The 20,492-nt window shown below is 36.8% G+C and overlaps 1 protein-coding gene across 1 annotated transcript; it reads left to right on the top strand.

The window, feature by feature from the left end:
- The first annotated feature begins 204 nt into the window (after positions 1-204).
- RASD2 (RASD family member 2) lies at positions 205-15,081 on the top strand. Its single transcript, XM_081330543.1, has 3 exons — positions 205-945; positions 10,345-10,624; positions 12,265-15,081. Exons 2-3 carry the CDS (start codon positions 10,354-10,356, stop codon positions 12,792-12,794), a joined length of 801 nt encoding a protein of 266 aa, XP_081186669.1. The 5' UTR covers positions 205-945; positions 10,345-10,353; the 3' UTR covers positions 12,795-15,081.
- The last annotated feature ends 5,411 nt before the right edge of the window (positions 15,082-20,492 follow it).

Raw genomic sequence — 20,492 nt, 5'->3', positions numbered from 1 at the left:
CCATGTAAGAGATCATTACGACAGCTCTTTAGTTCCTCCTTGGGATAAACAAGGAGGAAAGAAGAATAACTTTGTTTTGACACAAAGTCTCCTATTGCTTCTTCCACAAGATCCCACCCTCTTGGCAACTGTCCCTTAACAACAACTAACACTGACTGTCTTCAAGAGAGGAGTGAACTGATTAGCTACAGGAAGAAATGCAAGTTCACCAGCAGCTGAAAGGGAGAAGAGGAGAGAGAAGGCAACTGTATCAGAGACGCAAATGCATCACTTTAGTACTGAAAGGCAGAAGAAATCTTAGCATTGTTTTAAGTGTGTTGATTTTTGTAAAAGCAAGGTCTTTTGGTTGAGGCTTTTCTGTTATGGTAATTATTTTCTTGCTATTTATATTATTGAATTCAGCCCCTTTGCTCTTCCATTTTCCTCTTGGAAATCTGCACAAAGAGAGGGGCAGAGGTCAGGGAGATGCATTGACCAGTTTCTATGGGTTGATGTCACAGCAGAGCTCTCGAATGAAACCTTCTGGATTTGAAGTTACAAAGCAACAACTCTGCAAGGAGGAGAGGAGACTGACAGCTGTATTTTGGACTGAACTAAGATGAGTGGGTAGGTCTTCTGCACAAGAGCCCCCAATCAAGAATTCTTTTTCCGAGTCCAGAAGACAAAGGGGCAAGTGCTGATTCCTGAAGAACAAACTTTGGGCCATGCGTGTCTCCTGATTCAGCATAGGACAGCCACTGAGGCACAGTTGCCCTTCTCTTTTTGGAGCCTGGTGAAGGGGTGTGGGGTGTGGGTGGATTGGGGTAAAGAAGCAAGAGACTTAGGTAGGAAGCATCTGGCTCCAGCTGCAGCAGCAGCAGTGGCTGCAGCTGCTAATTCAGTCCTCTGAACCAAGGCTGCTGGCTGCACCTGAATCAAAGATTTCCCTTCTCAAGGAAGGAAAAGGTAAGAGATGAGCTTTATATCTTTATTATACCTGGGAACAATAGCTCCCAGAGAGAGAATTTAGATTTGCAAAATGTGTTGTTGGGTTTATAACTTAACCATTCAGGAATGACAGAAAAATGGGAAAGAACAGGGGCTTGCAATTACAATTTCTCCTATAGATGCTGTGCATTTGTTTGCTTTGGATGCTCAGGACAGAGTAATAGTCCTAAGGAAGGCAAAGCCAGCTATTTGGGCTCAATGAGAAACATGTTCAGCCTCCATCTGCCACCGGTCTCTTTTCACATTTTCTGTCTCTCTGCATGTCAGTTTTGGTTGGGTCATTTTTATTCTCACTGTGTGTTTTTAGTACCACCATTTTATGGATGCATGCTATTGAGAAGATAACTGCTTCCACACCACTTTGACTACAGTCATAGAATCGAGATGTGATACTAAAACCATTAAGGGTTCAGAACTACTGAAGATTAAAGGCACAATAAAAAAAACCCTGGAAAATATCTTACCTAAGGACCCATAGTGGGTCAGTTGCAATTTCCATTATTATAAATTAAATGGAATAAAGAGATGAATAAAGGTTCCACAAAAAAGGAGAAATGGGCACTCATTTTAGAAAGCAAACCAACTATCTACTGGCTCACTGAGTAACTCAACTGCGAATTGTTCTCTTTTTGCATCATCATCTTCGTGTTTCCTAGAAAACTAGCTGAAGTATTTGGAAGAAAATACTGGCATTCAACATGTGGGAAAGGTTGTGATCTAATAAATTGTCACTGAAAATAAGAAGCATATTTTTAATGGATTAAAAATAGGAGCAGGGGGAAAAACAGAAGTTAAACTTGTAGCAACTAAATACTGAAGCATTCTTCTTTTATCTCTTCAATGCGTTACAAGTGCACACCCAGCCCCCCCCCCAAAAAAAACATTAACTCAACCACTTAATCAGAAAAGCAGAAAAGCAGAGAAGTGAGAAATGGGAGGATAGGCACGGTGCATGAAAGACTAATCTATCCTCAAGTGTGGCTCCTCATTTTTTTTTATTGGACTTTTCAGAGACCACACAAAAAGCATTTAATGTGCTGAAGGATCTGAATTGCTTTTGTAGGCAGGGTCTCTTTTGGAATTGGTAACCGAGCAAATGGAATTGGACAGACAAAAATGAGTACAAAGCAATGCTAATAAATCTTAATTGTAGTATGAAGCTTTCCCCGCCCCCCGCATGGGTCCCTCTATTTTTTATTTAATATTTTACTGTCTATAGTATACTATACCTCATAAGGTAGTAAGGAGTGCACTTGGTGCTTAGACACTGGAAGGAATCAGACAATCTCAGTTTAATAGCTAAGTACCATTATCATTACTGACTTTACTCACTTAGGGCAAATCATTCATTATTATTTTCTTTCCCACAACTAAAAATTACATCGCAGAGGCATGTTGAAAAGGGATAAGTTGCTTCTATTATTTTTAAGAGCTGCAGGTTAAAAACTGCATGAGGTGATGCAAAATGTTTAAATTATGAATGTAGCACTTCGCTTTTGAGCTGAAATGTATTTATAGCAATGTGAGGTCCAAACCATGAAGATGAAAGTAGTATCAACAGCTGATTAGGATGTAACCAGCAATTCTGCAGAATATACTGTTAAAGTGTTTATTTTGTATCTAGGGAGAGAACGTTCCAAATCAAAAGGATTAGATGAGTGTGTTAAGTATTTTAAACAAGGCACAAACAATTGTTACAGTAGGGCTGAAGAGCAGAAAACAGCTTCAAAATGGACTCAGTATTTGGAACAGATATTACAATCTTAAGGTCTGACCCCTGAAACCTTCCGTGTGTAAATTTAAACAGGGATAAAATACTGTTCTACAAAAAAAACTGAGTGGGAAGGAAGAAAAATATTGATCCAAATATTTTTATTCAGAAATTTGATCACCCCTATAAATATATAGGATAAAACATTATGCAAGATCATAGTTAGAAGGCAGAAATCCCAAGTGAGACCTATGAATAGATTTACAAATAATATAGAGGTAAATCTATGTTTGCCATTGGCTATATTCTTTAAAAATTGGTTTTCTGGTAAGCGTATCAGCATACTAATATTTATATTTTTAATTGTAAATTTAATACATTTTAGATGCATATATCTAAAAATGTAAGAGCTGGGTTCCATAATTATTGTTTGAGGGTCTGATCTTTTCTGTCAGACAGAATTCTGAGAGCTATTGCCTAGCCACAAAATTGTTGCTTAAGAATGCTTTATGAATAAGGGTTTGCAAAAATTTCATGTGGGAACACACTACATGTTGACTAGAAACTAACAGATATGATAGCAAATGATTTTTTTAAAGAACAAACTGTAGCAAAGACAACTAACTATACATAACAGCCAAAGACTAAATAACAAAGAGTCTAAAATCTCTAGCTGCTCCCTTAGGATCAGAAAGCTTATGTTTTCTAAATTCTGAAGAATATTGATGTGTCTGTCTAATCAAGCCCATGTTATCATAACTGCTTCTTTCTTTTGAATAAGAAAACAGCTTGGTAAGGGAGAGATTGCCTACAAGTGATTAAGGTGATTGAATAGTTAGTTTTAAAAGCTTTAATTATCTGATGACTTTGTTTATGATCAATGAGTGGGCCCTTTGTAAAAAGAAAATTAGGCACACTGGGACTTAACTGGGACTGAGGTTGCAATCAAATGCATATTGATTGAGGAGTAGATCTACTAAAATGGACCTCCTTCCAAATAAACATGTTTTACCAAGCCTATTTGACATTTTCTGGTCTGCACTCTTTAGAGCAGGGGTCCCCAACCCCGGCAACTTTAAGACCTGTGGATTTCAACTCCCAGAATTCTGGGAGTTGAAGTCCAGAAGTCTTAAAGTTGCTGAGGTTGGGGAACCCTGCTTTAGTGATGTTTTATTGTCTGCACCTAGGTTTTTCATTCCACACCTTCAATCTCATGAAATGTTTCCAGCCAGTTCAAAGGCTGTATCAACACCAGGCTTAGGCAATAAGCCAGTCACCCAAAGGATCAACACTTGATCTAAAAACAGGGGACCCTGATAGGAAGAAAAAGTTCAAAGGCTGTATAAGTATGGGATGCTGCAAGTTGATACACCCATCACAAAAGAAACTTCTTAAAATAAATTTCTGTTCTGTAATATGAGAATTTTGCATGTGCTCCAAATATTGGGAAGACTTGGAAGTTTGGAGAATAAATTATATGCTTAATCCCTGATTCTTTGTCATGCTCATTAAAAGATTTGAGCAAAAGGGTTCGCATTTTTCTTTAAGAAAAATCGGTCAGCAAAGAAGCTGCTATTGGCCACAGCAGGGAGAGCATACTATACTATACTGAAAATAAGTTTATTCATATTTTTAAATAAAAGTGCAATGAGAAGGAAAAGGCACTGCTACTATTGAAATGCATGCAGGAGGACATGGAAATGCCACCCGTGGCAAATGTGATTAGCCACCTTTTTTGTTTTTGTTTTAACCTGAAGTCAGTTTATTCCCAAATTTCTCCTTACAATTATCCAGTGGCGTAGCTTGGGGGGTGCAGGAGGGGCCAGCCACACCGGGTGCAACATCTGGGGGGGCGCGCTCGCACTCGCAGCTCTCTGCCCCTGCCTGGCTCACTCACTCTCTCTCACTGCAGTGCTGGCTGTGCGAATCCAATCCGAGCTGCCGGGTCACCGCCCACTGTGGAGGGGGGGTGCCAGGCGTGCGGTGCGGTGCGGAGAGAGAGCGAGGGACTATCTGGGGGAGGGACAGTGCAGTGGCCGCCCAGCGCAGCGCTGAGCGCGGGAGAGAACCACACCAGACCAGACCAGGCACGGGTTAGGGGGCGCAAATTACTTGCCTTGCCCCGGGTGCTGACAACCCACGCTACGCCACTGCAATTATCTACTATAAAATCTGATGTTGCATTGAGGATTCACAAGCTGTACTCAGAGAACTGTCTGTTGCTCCTCTAAAAGCATCCGTTAAGAATTCATAAAGCTTTCTAAAAGTGGCTACAGATTGATAACTTCAGTGCAAAAGACGGAAATGACTAAATGGATGGGATTATTCATAGTAATGGAATTCAATTAATGCATATAATGTTTCACTAATTTATAATTGCATTAAGTTAAATTTCGATGTTGCCTGGTTATCCATTCCACGCTCAGTCCCTAAGCCAAAAAAGCTAAACTGAAAATTGTGATTTAAAAGGTTACATTCAAAATTAAAAATAATAATTGTATATTTCAGTGTGGTTGAAAAGAATAAATATTAGGAAATATTTGTTTGAATGAACATGCTTCTAACTACAAGAAATTTCTTTAATAAACATGGTTCTTTATCTCCTTGAGACCATATTGAAGAGACCATTTTATTTAATACTTTGATTGGCTTCTCATTATTTTCCTTAATTCATGGCAATAATTGGATTCTTTGCAATTAAAAGAGTGCAATCAAATCTATTTAGGACTGATGACTATAGGTCTACTTTTGTTTCAAGGGATTTAACTATATGATACTTTGCTCTCAGTCAACTAGGACCGATCAGTACAACCCAGATGACATGTCTTCCCATTAGTAAACATGGGTTATAGAAGCTTTCCTACACAAATGTTGAAAGAAGCAGAAAGTAAGCATGCACAAACACCAATAGATTTTAACTCTGTACTCTTCCCATTCATGTCAGATTGTTTCAATTAAGCAATAGGCAGGTACAAAGATGAGTCAAGAGGTAGACGGAACTAAGACAAATAGTAAACCAGGATAAGTTGCCTATCATTGCTCAGACAAATCCCCAATTGTTAAATGGACAGCCTTGGTGCTCACCTAGTAGAAAACTCTGAAGATTCTTGATTCTGTCTTCAAGATAGAATAGGATAACTTTTTATAAGATAACTTTTCAATATATTATTTATTTTTTTATTTTATCCCACCTTGATTTTTGGTCAGCTGAAGGTGAAGGTGAGTCCTTGGGGAGAAGGGCAGCATATAAATTTAATAAATCTCAATCTATTCCATCTATTTTCCCTGCAACAATAACTCTCTGAGGGAGATTGGGCTAAGAGGAAACAAATTATCTGAAGTCACCAAGATAGCCTTTATGACTAAGAAAGGAATAGAAATCCCCATTTCTCAGTTTCTAGCCCAGCACTTTAACTGCTCCACCAAACTAGTTTTCATTCATTATGCCACTGACTGGCTGTCCCCTGGTTGGGTGGCATATGTACGTATCATTGGAATCAATCAGCACACCACATATAGTTCCTATGGTCATAAAAGGTAAAGGTAAAGGTTCCCCCGCACATGCATGCTAGTCGTTTCCAACTCTAAGGGCCGGTGCTCATCTCCGTTTCAAAGCCGAAGAGCCAGCGCTTGTCTGAGGACGTCTCCGTGGTCATGTGGCCCTATTTCCCAATCCCTCACAAAATTGTTTGAAATAGACATGTGTTCTTTTTTACTTCTGCAGACATCAAAACACTGAGAACTGGCAAATAACCCCTTGAGCTGATCAATACCCCTCCCCCAGTTAACCGTTGATGTATGAAAAGTATTATTCAATTGGTGCCCTAGACCAAATTTCTTCTGCTCCTATATAAAAGAAGCAACCTTCAGCTATTCCCTACAAAGAAAGGAAAGACTCTCTGTTCTACATCCCATAGTTTTATTTCATGCTGTGTGAATTTGTCAGGTAGTATGAAAAAAAATCTGAAGATTTACAAGGAGGTGACACTTGCATTTTAAAAACCCATAAAATAAAAGACAGATTAGGGATAGATTATGGAGAAGATCTATCTATGTGGTCACTAAGAGTTGACAACAACTTAGTGGCATATAATCACACTAAATTAGAAACGTGTTTTTGGATGCTATGACACCTGAACCTCCATGGGGAAGAAAGGAAGGAAGCAATAGTTGTACTGAGTCCAGGAAGCAGGAGATACAGTGAATCAAGAGATCCATCAGTAGAAGATCAGCCTGCATGCCCATTTTGGGTGCATTACAGTTCCAGATACACCGTAGCTGATGCAGAAAGAAATCAATTTCTAAACATAGTTAAAGTTTGCAGATATCCAGAACTGATTGTGTACTGATAAAGTGACTGTGGAAATGTCCTAAATTAGCTGGCATGACAAGAATTATTTTCAATCCTATAAATAAAAAGACAATAAATGAATCAGACTCCTTTCCATAATATTAAAATATTAGCTGACTCATCATTCAAGCCCACTTCAAAATGAGGGACTGTCTCTTGTCTCACATTGCATTTTAAAATGCTGAAAATGATGCAATTGATTTAAACAAAATTTAATTACCTGAAAGTCTATATAACCCAAGTCAATCCAATTCACAACGTATTGTGAATCTAATGTAGTCTGGAATCATCTCTGAAATAAGAATTACACAAATTGTCACTCCCTTACATATTCTGATTTTTATATAGCATTGAGTGAGGTATTATACTATACCAAAAATATCTAAGTGACATTCTGAATGTATTCACGGATAATAAACAATACTTAGAGGGCCATCCAATGAATTTTCTTTCTTCCAAGTGACATTTGCTAAGATTTCTTTTTCCTCCCTTATTCCTCCCTTATCAGTTTTGCTACTGATACTTAGAAATGGTAGAACATGAGTTTACACATTTGAAAAGTTTGCTTGTATTTTTAAGAGGTTAATAAATAAGAGTGGGCAACCAGAATGGGAATATCAATAATGCAAAATTTAACAGTGCAAAATAAAATCTAAAATAAATGAAGAACAAGACTGTCTTTCATAACACCTTATTTAATTTTCAAATGCACTCACTCACTGCTTTCGTATGGTTATCCTCAAGAGGAGGAGACATATGTCTTATATTTTTCTGTACATCAGAAGAAGGAAGGAAGTAACACATCACCTAGTTTTCCAGATGTCACAAGCCACTCTGTGAGCAAATATTTGCAAAGTATTGACTGTGGTTGATTATTATGAAAAAATGATAGCTTTGGGGGAAACAGTACTGATAAACAAAATAGAATTATTATTTTGTGACTTCTTACAGCTATTCTTCTGCATTTTTCTTGTTATTAATGCTAAGCATAGAGCCTTTGTCATTTTCAGAGGTCAGCATGCTTACATCCTGGTTATGTAAAGAAGTCAACTGTCTTTTTTTATTGTTTACCTCATCTCTAATTCTATGTTCTTATACTGTGAAAGTAGACAAAGGGCATTTCCATACATGGCCTTGATTTGCATTGGAAAAATTTGTCCATTTGTACAAATTGTACAACTCTTGATGTAATATTTGCATCAGGAAAAGCCAGGGCCAGGTGCAATGGGAAGTGACCAGCAATGCCATTAATTGGCTCAATTCTCTTCTGAAATGGACTGAAACTTTGTATGTTAATGGCCAACAAAATGTTAAATGTACCTGAATCACAGCAACTTTATGCAAGTCATGACTTTATGCAAGTCATGAAAATCAATTGTCTTCCAAAGCCTGTTCAATAAAATGTTTTGTGGAATGCTAGAAGGAATGGAATTTGGTTGCTATATATGTCGATATTATTCTTTCTATTGGTGTTATAAATATAGATTTTATAAATCTGATTCCAAGTTAGAAAGAAAAGTCAAGTTCACAATTCAGATATGAAATTGGTGTGGTAGAAATTATAAAAACTTTTTTAGATGTTTTGATTATCTGGAATGCAAGGTTAAAATCACTTATTCTACAAATTAAAGTTAAGTAGCAGTATTATGGATAGAAAGTTCTTAGAATATATTTAATTACTATAAGCCACAGTCAAGCTACAGTTAGTCCATCATTAACCAGTAGGGCTATATGCACTAGTGTTACTCCATGTGCCTGCCTTTCACACACAATATACCTTCTCCAGGATCCTTACCTGAAAGATAAGAATCTTTATTGTCAAAATGAAGCATCCAAAGATATTATCTGCAAAAAATAATATTTTATTTCACCGTCACTGGAAAGATTTATTATGATGATGGTGGTTGGTCACACAGCCAGCCAGATGTTTACACTAGCTTTGGCATTTTTATCCACCTATCAAGTCTTCTCCAAAGACCTAGGGTAGATAAATTTTATTGTTTGATGATACTAAATGTATGATTGCAGGACAGAACTTAAACATAAAACAATAAGGTTAGAAGAGATCTATTTTATTTTATACTATTTTTATATTATATTTTATTCTGCCCTGTAAACCACCTTGAGTCCTTCGGGAATAGGGCGGTATAAAAATTTAATTAAATAAATAAATAAATAAAGATCTAACCCAACCCCCTGCTCAAGCAGGAGACCTTACATAATTCCAAACAAATTGCTGACCAATCTCTTCTTGAAAACCTCCAGTGGTGTATGCTGTAAGCTGTTCCAAGTAAAGCTGCATTTTGCAGTTTACTGATTGTAATTTTGTCAATGCTGATGATGTTCAAGTGGTGCTCCAGATGTTTTGGATCAGTTACTATTGATACTATCTTTTCTTTCATTTGCCATAATCATTCTATTTGCAAGTCTTTCCATTTTGTTTTTTTTCTCTAGTTCTTTCTCTTTTGTTCTTCTCTCTCCAGCTTCTGCCATGTTCACTATTCAGACTTTTTTGGCTTTTTTATCAACAATTGTTAAGTCTGGGGTGTTATGTGAAGAAGCTTGTCTGTTTAAGTTCTAAATCCCCAAAGTGCTTGAGTTTGTTCATTTTCTTTTACTTTGTCTATTTTCATTTCATTTCATTTCATTTCATTTATTATATTTGTATACCGCCCTTCTCCCGAAGGACTCAGGGCGGTGAACAGGGCACATAAAAATACAGAATACAAAAATTAAAAAAGAATTAAATAAGAGCCCGAGCTAAAAACAGTAGAGTAATAAAAATCCCCAATAAAAACCCCAGCACATCCCCCATCAGGCCAGGCCGGCTTGTTCAAATAGGTAGGTCTTCAGGCCGCATTGGAAGGAGCGAAGGTCAGGTGCCATCCGGAGCTCAACCGGCAGCTGATTCCATAAAGCCGGGGCGCCCACAGAGAAGGCCCTCCCCCTGGGGGCCACCAGCCGACATTCTCTGACCGGTGGCACCCTGAGGAGGCCCTCTCTGTGAGAACGCACAGGGCGGAGGGAAGTTGACGCCGGCAGCAGGTGATCCCCGAGGTACTCCGGACCCATGCCATGTAGGGCCTTGAAAACCATTACCAAAACCTATTTTGTGGTCCCACTAGTTTTTACTTGTAGGTAAATGGTATTTCTTGCAGATATTCCAATTGCCACATTGTTGCTATATTGTCATGCCATTGTTTATAGTTAATTTTTGTTCCACTGTGGTATTCTGATGGCAGTGTTATTTTTACTGTCATTGGTAATAATTGTTCCTTTTTTTACATCTTTTCAGATCTGAGCAATGATGAAGACTATGTCCAGTGGGAACTGTTCCTTGAATGTGCCAGCCAAGAATTCCTACCGGATGGTTGTATTGGGAGCCTCCAGGGTGGGCAAGAGTTCCATTGTCTCTCGGTTTCTCAATGGCCGCTTTGATGACCAATACACGCCCACCATTGAGGATTTCCATCGCAAAGTTTACAACATTCGAGGTGACATGTATCAGCTGGACATCTTGGATACATCTGGGAATCATCCATTCCCTGCCATGAGGAGGCTCTCCATTCTCACAGGTTAGAAATATACATGTGAGGCTTAACTGGCAAGTTAAGTTTGCCATAGTCAGAGCTGATCACTTTTTGGGAGAAGAAGCAAGCTGATGATGCTTGGGAAAATTGCCCCATGGTTAACTCTAAATCCTGTCTTTAAGAGGCAACCACCAATTTCCCAAAGACTAAGTCAGATGCTTTTGGACAACAAGACTTTGGTTTTCTTGGACAAACAAACTCTTGTGGCATGGCAAGCTGATCTGAAAATTCAAACGTATTTCAAGAGCAGCAAGTGAGATAACATGAATGTCTATTGTTCAAAGAGGACAAAATCATCTTTGGCTATATGTGAGCCTACCAATGTATCTGAAATGGACTTTTTTTCATTGACGGCTATTGATTCTTTGATATTTATATAGAAATAGTCATCAGCTCATGACTACAGTTGAGCCTAAAATTTCCATTGCTCAGCCAGACAGTTGTTAAGTGACATTTAATAACCTTTTTTTCTGCCACAGCTGTTAAGTGAATCACTGCCGTTGTTAAGTTAGTAACATGGTTGTTAAGTGAATCTGGTTTTCTCATTGCCTTTGCTTGTCAGAAATTTGCAAAAGGTGATCACATGACCCTGGGACACTGCAGCCATCATAAATGCATGCCAAATGTCAAGATTTTGATCATGGGAATGATGCAATAGTAATGTGTGAAAAACAATCATAAGTCACTTTTTCAGTTCCATTGTTATTTTGCATAGTCTCTAAACAAATGATTTTAAGTGAAAAACTGTGTATTAGGATTGGCTGAAAATAGACATACATAATCAATTGAAACCAACTGACCCAACCTTTCATTTTATATAAGTGGATCGCACATCAACTATTTCCTTTTTCTGGTTTATCTGCATTAATTATTACATGAAGCATTGTGACTGGACAATGCAATGCAACATCATTTTTTTACAGAACATATAAAACAGCAACCACAGTCAGATAGTTTGCTATTAGAATTTAGGAAATTTAAATGCTAAGCAATAGCAAGGGAGCAATATATAGAGAATGATATATGAAAGATTGAAAAAGGTAAAAATGGAACTTATGGAAAACATTGGAAGATTGAGTAAGAAATGTTTTAGATACTGAATGAATTAAACTTCACAGGTTGTTCAGCATTTAGTTCTTAGAGCTAGAGAAGGCGGAAGAAAAATATTAGCAATAGTATCAATTCAGTTTTCCACTGAAGAGGATGCTGCTACAAAATAAAAAGGTTAAAATTCCCCTTGATGACATAGAAGCTTTGCAACCTGAATTCATTGCACTGCAACTATACATTAATTGGTCCCTTACTTCTGTGAATTATTAAATAATATTTATTTTATTCAAATATCCTGAATGTTTTTGTTTTATTGCTATTGTCCCCCACCCTAATTCTCTCCACTTATGCTAGACTTTAGTTCTCACCTTCCTAGGTAGTATGGCTTTTGATTAGAAAAGTATTAGGTATTATGGGCATTGAACTCTGACAAATAGAACGCACTAGATTGCAAATTCTGCCATAAAATCTATAGATTTTATAACAGTTTTACTGTCTGCTGTTTTAAAACACATATTTCTGTATGATGAAGTTGTAACCTACTGCCTTTATTCTTTCCTGTTGAAATACTGCAGGTGATGTTTTCATCCTTGTATTCAGTTTGGACAACAGAGAATCCTTTGATGAGGTCAAGAGGCTCCAGAAGCAGATCCTTGAAGTCAAATCTTGTCTGAAGAACAAAACCAAGGAAACAGGGGATCTGCCCATGGTGATCTGTGGTAACAAGAATGATCATGGTGAACTCTATCGCCAAGTGAGTTCTGATGAAGCTGAGAAGCTTGTCTCCAGTGATGAGAACTGTGCTTACTTTGAAGTCTCAGCAAAGAAGAACACCAACGTGAATGAGATGTTCTATGTTCTTTTCAGCATGGCCAAACTACCCCATGAAATGAGCCCAGCTCTTCATAGGAAGATCTCTGTGCAGTATGGTGATACTTTCCACCAAAAGTCATTCAGGATGCATAGAGTCAAAGAGACAGATGCCTATGGCATGATTTCCCCCTTTGCTCGTCGACCCAGTGTCAACAGTGATTTGAAATATATAAAATCTAAAGTCCTCAGAGAAGGGCAAGCAAGGGAGAGAGAAAAATGCACAATCCAGTAAAAGAAGCTCCACTGAGGAGTCCATAGCGTATGCGCGGTGCCTTAAAGAAAGTGGCTGAACAAAGACAGTCTGAAAATATTTACAGAGTCATGGGTGACAACTACAGTCATCAAAATACTTTGGATAGAGCATTGTACCATTGCTGTAAAGATATAAATAAATTAAAACACAGCATTGTAAATACTTGAAGCTGGAATGGTAGATAACTGCCATACACAGCCCTTATTATTTGGACTTTTGGTTTTTGTATTTTTTAACAGAAAAAAACCTTCTTAGTTTTCTCTCTTTGTTTTCCTTTATTTCAAGAAACTTCAAAGAACAAAGAAATCTGAACTTCAATTTTATACCAAAACAGTTAAAAGATGAGCCTGATTTGTATAAGTTTCTTGAGTAGCCATCATGCAGGAGACAATCTGATAACAAGATGAAAATTGGCTGTTGTTTTCCTCCAATTCCTCATCTGAAGAAAATTCAAACATTTTGAGGAAAATATACTTCTTTGTGCCAATTCTTCATCGTGTCAATACAAATACTACATTTCTTTACTGTTTAAATTTTTCTGGTTTTTGCAAATGACAAAGTGTTTGTTTTAATTAATATGTGAATTAGTTGGCAAGTATGATCTAGAAATACCAGCTGATTTTCAGTTACATGATATGTAAATAATTTCTGTACTGTAAGAACCAGCACACCTGTTTCATATGATTTTCTGTTCCAAGAAATCCATATATTTGGAAAGTTTTATTGTACACTCATCCAAATCCCATTCGTTTTTATTCCACAATAATAATTCTGCTTTCTACTATACTGATAAAAATGACATTGGATGTGTAATGCCAGGTGTTATGCTCTATCCTCCAACTTTCTCACATTAAAGGTGTAAACCTGTGGAGATTAATCGGAGAGCAAGCACAATTGAACTTAGTAGAACTTTATATAACTACACATGAAACTATAGTATAAGATTCTAGGCCAGTGTAGAATGAAATTGAGATTAAAATCTTAAGCATTCTTAGCTGAATAAAATTTGCACTTTGTAATCACAACCTTAAGGTTGAGCATGTTATTATTAAACAATGATATTTATTTCTCACTAACGGTTCTCGCCAGCAGCTACATTTTTCCCATGTTCAAATGGTGCAGCTATTTTTTTGCAAAACGAAGGTTCAGAGTTTAAATTTAACATGGCTGTCTTCCATGTCCATTGTCCATGTACCACAGTACTGAGTGCATCATAATACAGAGTAAACAAGAGCTTATATACTTTTATAATAAAAACATAGCTTTTCTTTCCTCAATCTGCTGCCTTTTAGACCAATTGGTTCTATCTGGAATTCCTTGGCCTTTGCTTGGAATTAGTCTAAAACATCTGGAGGGAACCAAGTTGAAGATGTCTGATGTAGCTATCTCCAATTTTCTTTTTTTTAAAAAAACAACCCCAACCTTAATATTGGTGGATTTCTTCCAGACAAATTTATTTACCAAATTTATTTTCTTGTGGAGAAAAAGAGCAACGCCAGAATCAGCTTGGTTTGTTACTAAAAACCTACTTGATTATCTTATCTGACTCTTGAATAATCTTTAGTATCAGTCTCAATGATGTGATGCCTTCCTTCCTTCCTTCCTTCCTTCCTTCCTTCCTTCCTTCCTTCCTTCCTTCCTTCCTTCCTTCCTTCCTTCCTTCCTTCCCATATACTAATGGACATTTTTAGAAAAATTACCTCAGACATGAATGTGTACTGTAATGTATGTGGATGTGTATGCACACATCTGCCTAGCAGGAAGAAGAGACACTTCATTCTCAGTAGTGTTAACCTACTGTACACAATGTAGATTTCTAAAATGCTCTACCAGCCCTTAACTATATCACACCTCTGTGTAATATTATACCTCATACACTGTATATATGTGAATAGTACTGTGTGCTTTAGTTGGCATTGCAAGCTTTACTTGCATGAACAAATGTTCACTCTGACATCTAATAATTAGGTAATGTAATGTTCTTGTGAGACAAAATGCTTGTAAGCCGCCCTGAGTCTTCGGAGAAGGGCGGGATATAAATGGAATTAAAATAAAAAATTAAAAAAAATGGTCTCCCATCTACTTCCACAAGATTGCATACTTCTTTGTTACATAAAATTCAATATTGTTAATTTCCTAGTGCTATTTCAGCCATTTATGTCATTTTGAAAAGATTCTGCATTTGTATAGATGTTTTTTTCTCTTTTTCTTTCGATAAATTAATAAATAATAAATAAATTTATTTATTAACTGTGTCTGGACTGATTTATTTTTATAAAAATGTGATCAGGTAGCTGATTTGCTCTGGATGGCAAGCTGTTTAACAGCAAATTATTATGCATTGAATCACATAATTTATAGATGTCTATAAGAGGGCAAGTGACTGCTTACATACTTGCATAAAAATTGTGATGCAAAATTGTGTGATTCTGTGCCATCCTACGTATCATTGTGTAGTATATTATGGGTGCTACTGACACCATTGCTCTAATATAGATTCATAGGAATATTCCAGCTGAAAGATAACTATTCATATTAATGGATGGATTTTCAACAACAGAAAAACAATTTTCCTCACTATAGACATTGTAAGGTTTGTTATTCAAGGGAAACCCACAGCCATATAAATGTAATAATTAATTTAAATAAATAGTAAAATTATAGTATTTTACCACCACAGGAGTTAATGCTGGCCAAAGGCATTGGGAGTTTCCATAAAAGCAAACAAGGTCAATCCTGACTGAAAGGTAACTTTGGAAATAGAAATTTTGCTTCTGGAGAACCAGAGAAATTTGTCTGAGGCAGCCCGAAATTTGAGACAACATGACAATAGATACCTTGTCCTGGTTTCTATAGCAACCAACATTTTCTAAGCTAATTCCACAAAATGATGACTACACCACCAGTCATGCTTGCAGGAGAAGAAAAGCAGGAATATTGGAATCTGCCCCATGTCTTTTATCTACTGCCCAATAGAATGACTTTAGACAGCTCACATTAATGGAGGAACAGAAAGGATAATGTTTATTTCTTTTCTCTTCCTTGCTGCTCTTATGTCATAATCATCTCAAGCTATTCTTACAATTATTGCTACAATTCCTAATTAACATGATCCATCAACTACAATTATATTAGCAAGTGTTACATGAAACAGAATCTACAGGAGCCTAAGAGGCCACAAAATGAATGAAATTGGGGCTACGGAAGATGGACTCCCACCCACCCCGCCTTTATTCCATGGTATTAAATATTTCTTGGTCCAGGTAATGGCCATATCCACTTATATGGGGCATGTATCAGTCCAGGAACAAAAGGATTTGAGTTCAAATTCACAGTCAGCAATGAGTATCTTTTATCTCACTCATCATTGAAGTATTTGAGAGATATATAACCTTGTGTAATGAGCTGAGATCCCCAGAAGAAGGGTGAGATTTAAAAAATCTTTGCAGATAGAAAATAAAGATCCTTTATTTGAGTCACTTTGCTTGTCAGAAAGTCACAAAAGGTGATCATATCACCCTGGCATACTGCAAATGTCATAAATATGTATCAGTTGCATATGAATTTTGATCACATGACCATGGGGATGCTTCATGAAAAACAGTCATAGTCACTGTTTTTCAGAACCATTATAACTTTAAAATGACACTAAATGAACTGTTGTAAATTGAAGAGTACCTGTATTTATCTTATATTAATATTTTTGCTAATACATAAGCTCTATAACTTATTAGTTTAGGAGCCCTGGTGGTGCAGTGGTTAGAATACTGTCAAAACTGACTTCATACTTGTCTGCACTTGCTTTCGCTCACAGAGTCACTGGAGGAGGATGGTGAATTCCTATGGGAGGGGGAGGCTAGGTAATGCACAAGAGCCTTCTGTTGCCGACAAGACGTTATCCACCAAGGTCAAGTTATGAAAAATACTTGAGTGGTGCAGACAGTTTTTCTCAAAACAAAAGAACTGAACTTGGTGAAGTATGAACTGTGGGTGGCTGGGAAAGGAAAAAGGGGTTTTACCTATATGGGCTTTTGTGAGAAAATCCCAGAACTGCCATGCCTAGATAGAACTTTCAATAAAGCTACATTCTTGATCATTCTAAAGAACCGGGAATTTATTTTGTTGAATGTGCCAAATGGGACAGTTGACAAACACAGTATTACAGGCTAATTCTGCTGACTGCCAACAGTTCAATTCTCATCGGTTCAAGGTTGACTCAGCCTTCCATCCTTCCGAACTCAGTAAAATGAGAAGCCAGATTGTCACGGGCAATATACTGACTCTGTAAGCCACTTAGACAGGGCTGTAAAGCACTATGAAGCAGTAGTGCATCTGTTAAACGATTGCTAACTTTGCTGTAAAAGGAAAGGCAGTTGAATTTCTCTTTCTCTGATAGGTAGCTTAAGAAGTATGCATATTAAAAAGTGCTGGGCAGAGGAACAACGAATGCCAAGAAAAAGTATTATATACAATTACCTCCCAGATCTTACTAAGAAATCTTTGTTGAAGCCTTTATTAACAGTACTCTAGTTCTATTATTGTCTGGGAATTTATACATGACTTCCTTGGGATTGTTTCCAAGACTGTAATTATATTATCCATCCCATGTTGCATTTATTTTTTAAGTTCAGGACCAGTGGTCATAACAATTTCATAAGCACTTAAGCCTCACCATAAATTTAAAATATAATGCCAAGAGAGAGTTTTAATCTGAGCCACATCTCAACCAATTTAGTCCTGGAATATCTGAACTCATACAACTTTTGTTATTAAGATTATGCCCACATGCACAAGATAACAGTGTTAGCAGGTAAGATTTTCAGATCTCTGTGGAATGGGTTAAAAATAACTTTAGGCCTACCCTAATTAGAAATTTGCTTTACATGCCATAGTATACTAAAGAGTCAAACTTTCTTCTCTTACTACCTCTTCTCTATTTTGTTCATCAAATTATATTATTATTATTATTATTAAGTATTCATCTTCATGTATCCAAGAAACAAAATATCTAGAGGATCTGAAAAAATGTACCTGTTTTACATCTGGAAGATCTAGTTCAATCCTACACTGTGAGACAGAGATGGGAAAATTGTCTGATGCCTGGACAGTCATAGCCAGCTTGTACATTCTGATACCAATTCTCCTTTGAAGATGTTGGAGAACCCCTCATTTCTTCCTCTACCTACCCCCCAAAAAAGTATTATTATTTTAATTATTTATTAGAATTTTTCAAAACAGAAAAGTAAGAATAATAAAAAAGAGAGAGGAATGAAAAAAGAAGAAAACAGGCAAAATTATACCTTCTACCTTTCTTTCTCTCAAGCAGTTGCCATCTCATTGTTTCCCTGATCGTCTTTGACCTTTTTTAATTCCCAGATCCAGAAATCAGTATTTTCACCACTCAACCAAAAGTCCATGTAAGTTCTCCAGTCTTTAGAAAAAGTCTTTTATCATTTTTTCTAACCAAACTAATCATCATAAATTCAGTTAATTTTATAATTATACATACATACATTGATTAAATAATTTTAAAAGGAAAGAAAGAAAGAAAGAAAGAAAGAAAGAAAGAAAGAAAGAAAGAAAGAAAGAAAGAAAGAAAGAAAGAAAGAAAGAAAGAAAGAAAGAAAGAAGAAAAAAGAAAAATAGAAAAGAAAAGAAAAACAAAAAGAGGTAGCCTCCAAAATTCTTTAAAGCAGTTATACATACAGTGATAAATTTACCTCTTGCTCTATGGTAACAACATAATTCTCTTCTTTCTATAATCTATTTTGTCTGTTCATGAAAACCATAAATCGTAAGTTCAATTTTTTTCTTTTACCCAACAGATTCTCAGCCACTCAAGTTACAAGTCGACCACAAAAATCTCAGTTTTTAAGGTTTACTTAAAAGGAGCAGCTGTCCACAGTACAAGTAGGTGATCTCACAAACTCTCCTTTTTCTGAAGTGTCTACATTAGCCAGAACTCACCATCTGGCTGCTGATTTCCACCTCAGTACTATCCCTGCTTCTTCAGGGACATTTAGCTCACCATTCATGCTCAGCAAAAACTATTTCATTACTTATTCTATCCTTGTGCATATAAAAATCTTGCTACACTTACCGTATACAATATTCATTTCCCATATTTTTTTCTAATTCCATGCCCATCTATACAATTAAATGTATTGTTCGAAACAAATGAAAAGCAGCAGATTAGGACAATTGCTGTGTGCCTTGTAAAGCAGAATGAACCAATAATCTCTACTATGACTTATTGCCAAAGTGCATTTTTAATGAGACAGTACTGGAAGTTGAAAAAGTAACTTAATTTCGTTATGTTTAGAAGTTCTTGTGGGAGACCAGAAAAACACGAATCTTTGATACCCAATAGTAATGAATATATGTAGCTCAGGATCAAACTGTGGAGCACCAAGGACTCCACAGACATTAATATATTATGAATTTACTCCAAACAATATGGGCCCTGCTCCCATCACTACCCCAAGGAGTTTCCTCTGTGTCTCTGTCTGATCAGGTCTAAATGCATTTTTTTCCAAATATGTCCCATCAACTTTGTGAAGAATATCAACCTCCAAAGATCTATGCAGAGAATCAGTTCAGAAACATTCTTAATCTCAATCAAGGAGAAGGGCTCATTAAATCTAGCATCTTATTTCCCACAATGGTCAGCTACTTGCTTCCACTGTATGAAGGAGACTGGGGTTCAGCAGCTTCAGACCTCTGGGCATCTATGTCTGGTTTTGCAGCAGATTGGAAACCACAGTGAAACTGGTCTTTTCTTTGAAACTGTGGAGCACATAAATGCACACAGCAGGAAGTAAGAACACAGATGGGTATAATACAAGAAATGTACTTTATTTCCCTTTTGGGTGGAATGAGACATGAGAAGGGTGTTTTTACTGCCGGATCTGCAGCTGTTAATTAAATGATATCTTTTGCTCTTTGTACTCAGCATTTTGCGGTTGGCAGAAATAAAAATGAATGCAATTTATTTTCTAAGCCTTTTTGAGGGGTTGACTGGCTATTCTTCTATTTCACTGAGCAACTTCAAGCTTCAGTATTATGGAACAGCTGGACAGATAGACAAAATTCACATATACCAACATATCTGCATTTAATCATCTCAATCATATGTTCTTTGTCGTAAAGTAACCTTATCTGCTAACAAGAAGTGGGAACTATTGCCAGTTTACTTTTGCCGGTCAAGTTAGGTCATGGGGCTGGGCCTCTCCTCATCTCCCAGTGATTCTTGATTTTGTTTTGAAATTTTTCTTCACATACTATCAGTTATAATAACCTACCTATACTAATTCTAGGAAAGTGTATATGATGTAGTGTGTTCTTAAGTAAGCTTGGTATTTAGATATGGTAGAACTGAGATGTCCCCCTACAATGGCCTGCTACCTCTGGTCTACTCACCAGATCATGATATTGTTAAACATTCATTGTTTCAAGCCCTATTCTGGCTCTAGAAAAAGACAAAAATCTTGTGCAACAGTTGTTCTATTCTAGGTTGTGTTTTCTCTCTATATATGGCACACTTGTCCCTTCCAAGCTAAAAAAATTACTAGGGTTCCCAAACATTGTGAAATATGTTTTGAAAGAGGTAGCTAGAATTGCATAAAGCATTCCAAATACAATACTGTAGAAGTGATTTATGTAACGGCAGTATAATAA

Source organism: Vipera berus (assembly GCF_964194415.1).
Source record: "Vipera berus genome assembly, chromosome: 6".
Lineage (NCBI taxonomy): Eukaryota > Metazoa > Chordata > Lepidosauria > Squamata > Viperidae > Vipera > Vipera berus.
Note: the sequence above shows the minus strand (reverse complement) of the source record. Positions and strands in the feature narration are given on the sequence as shown.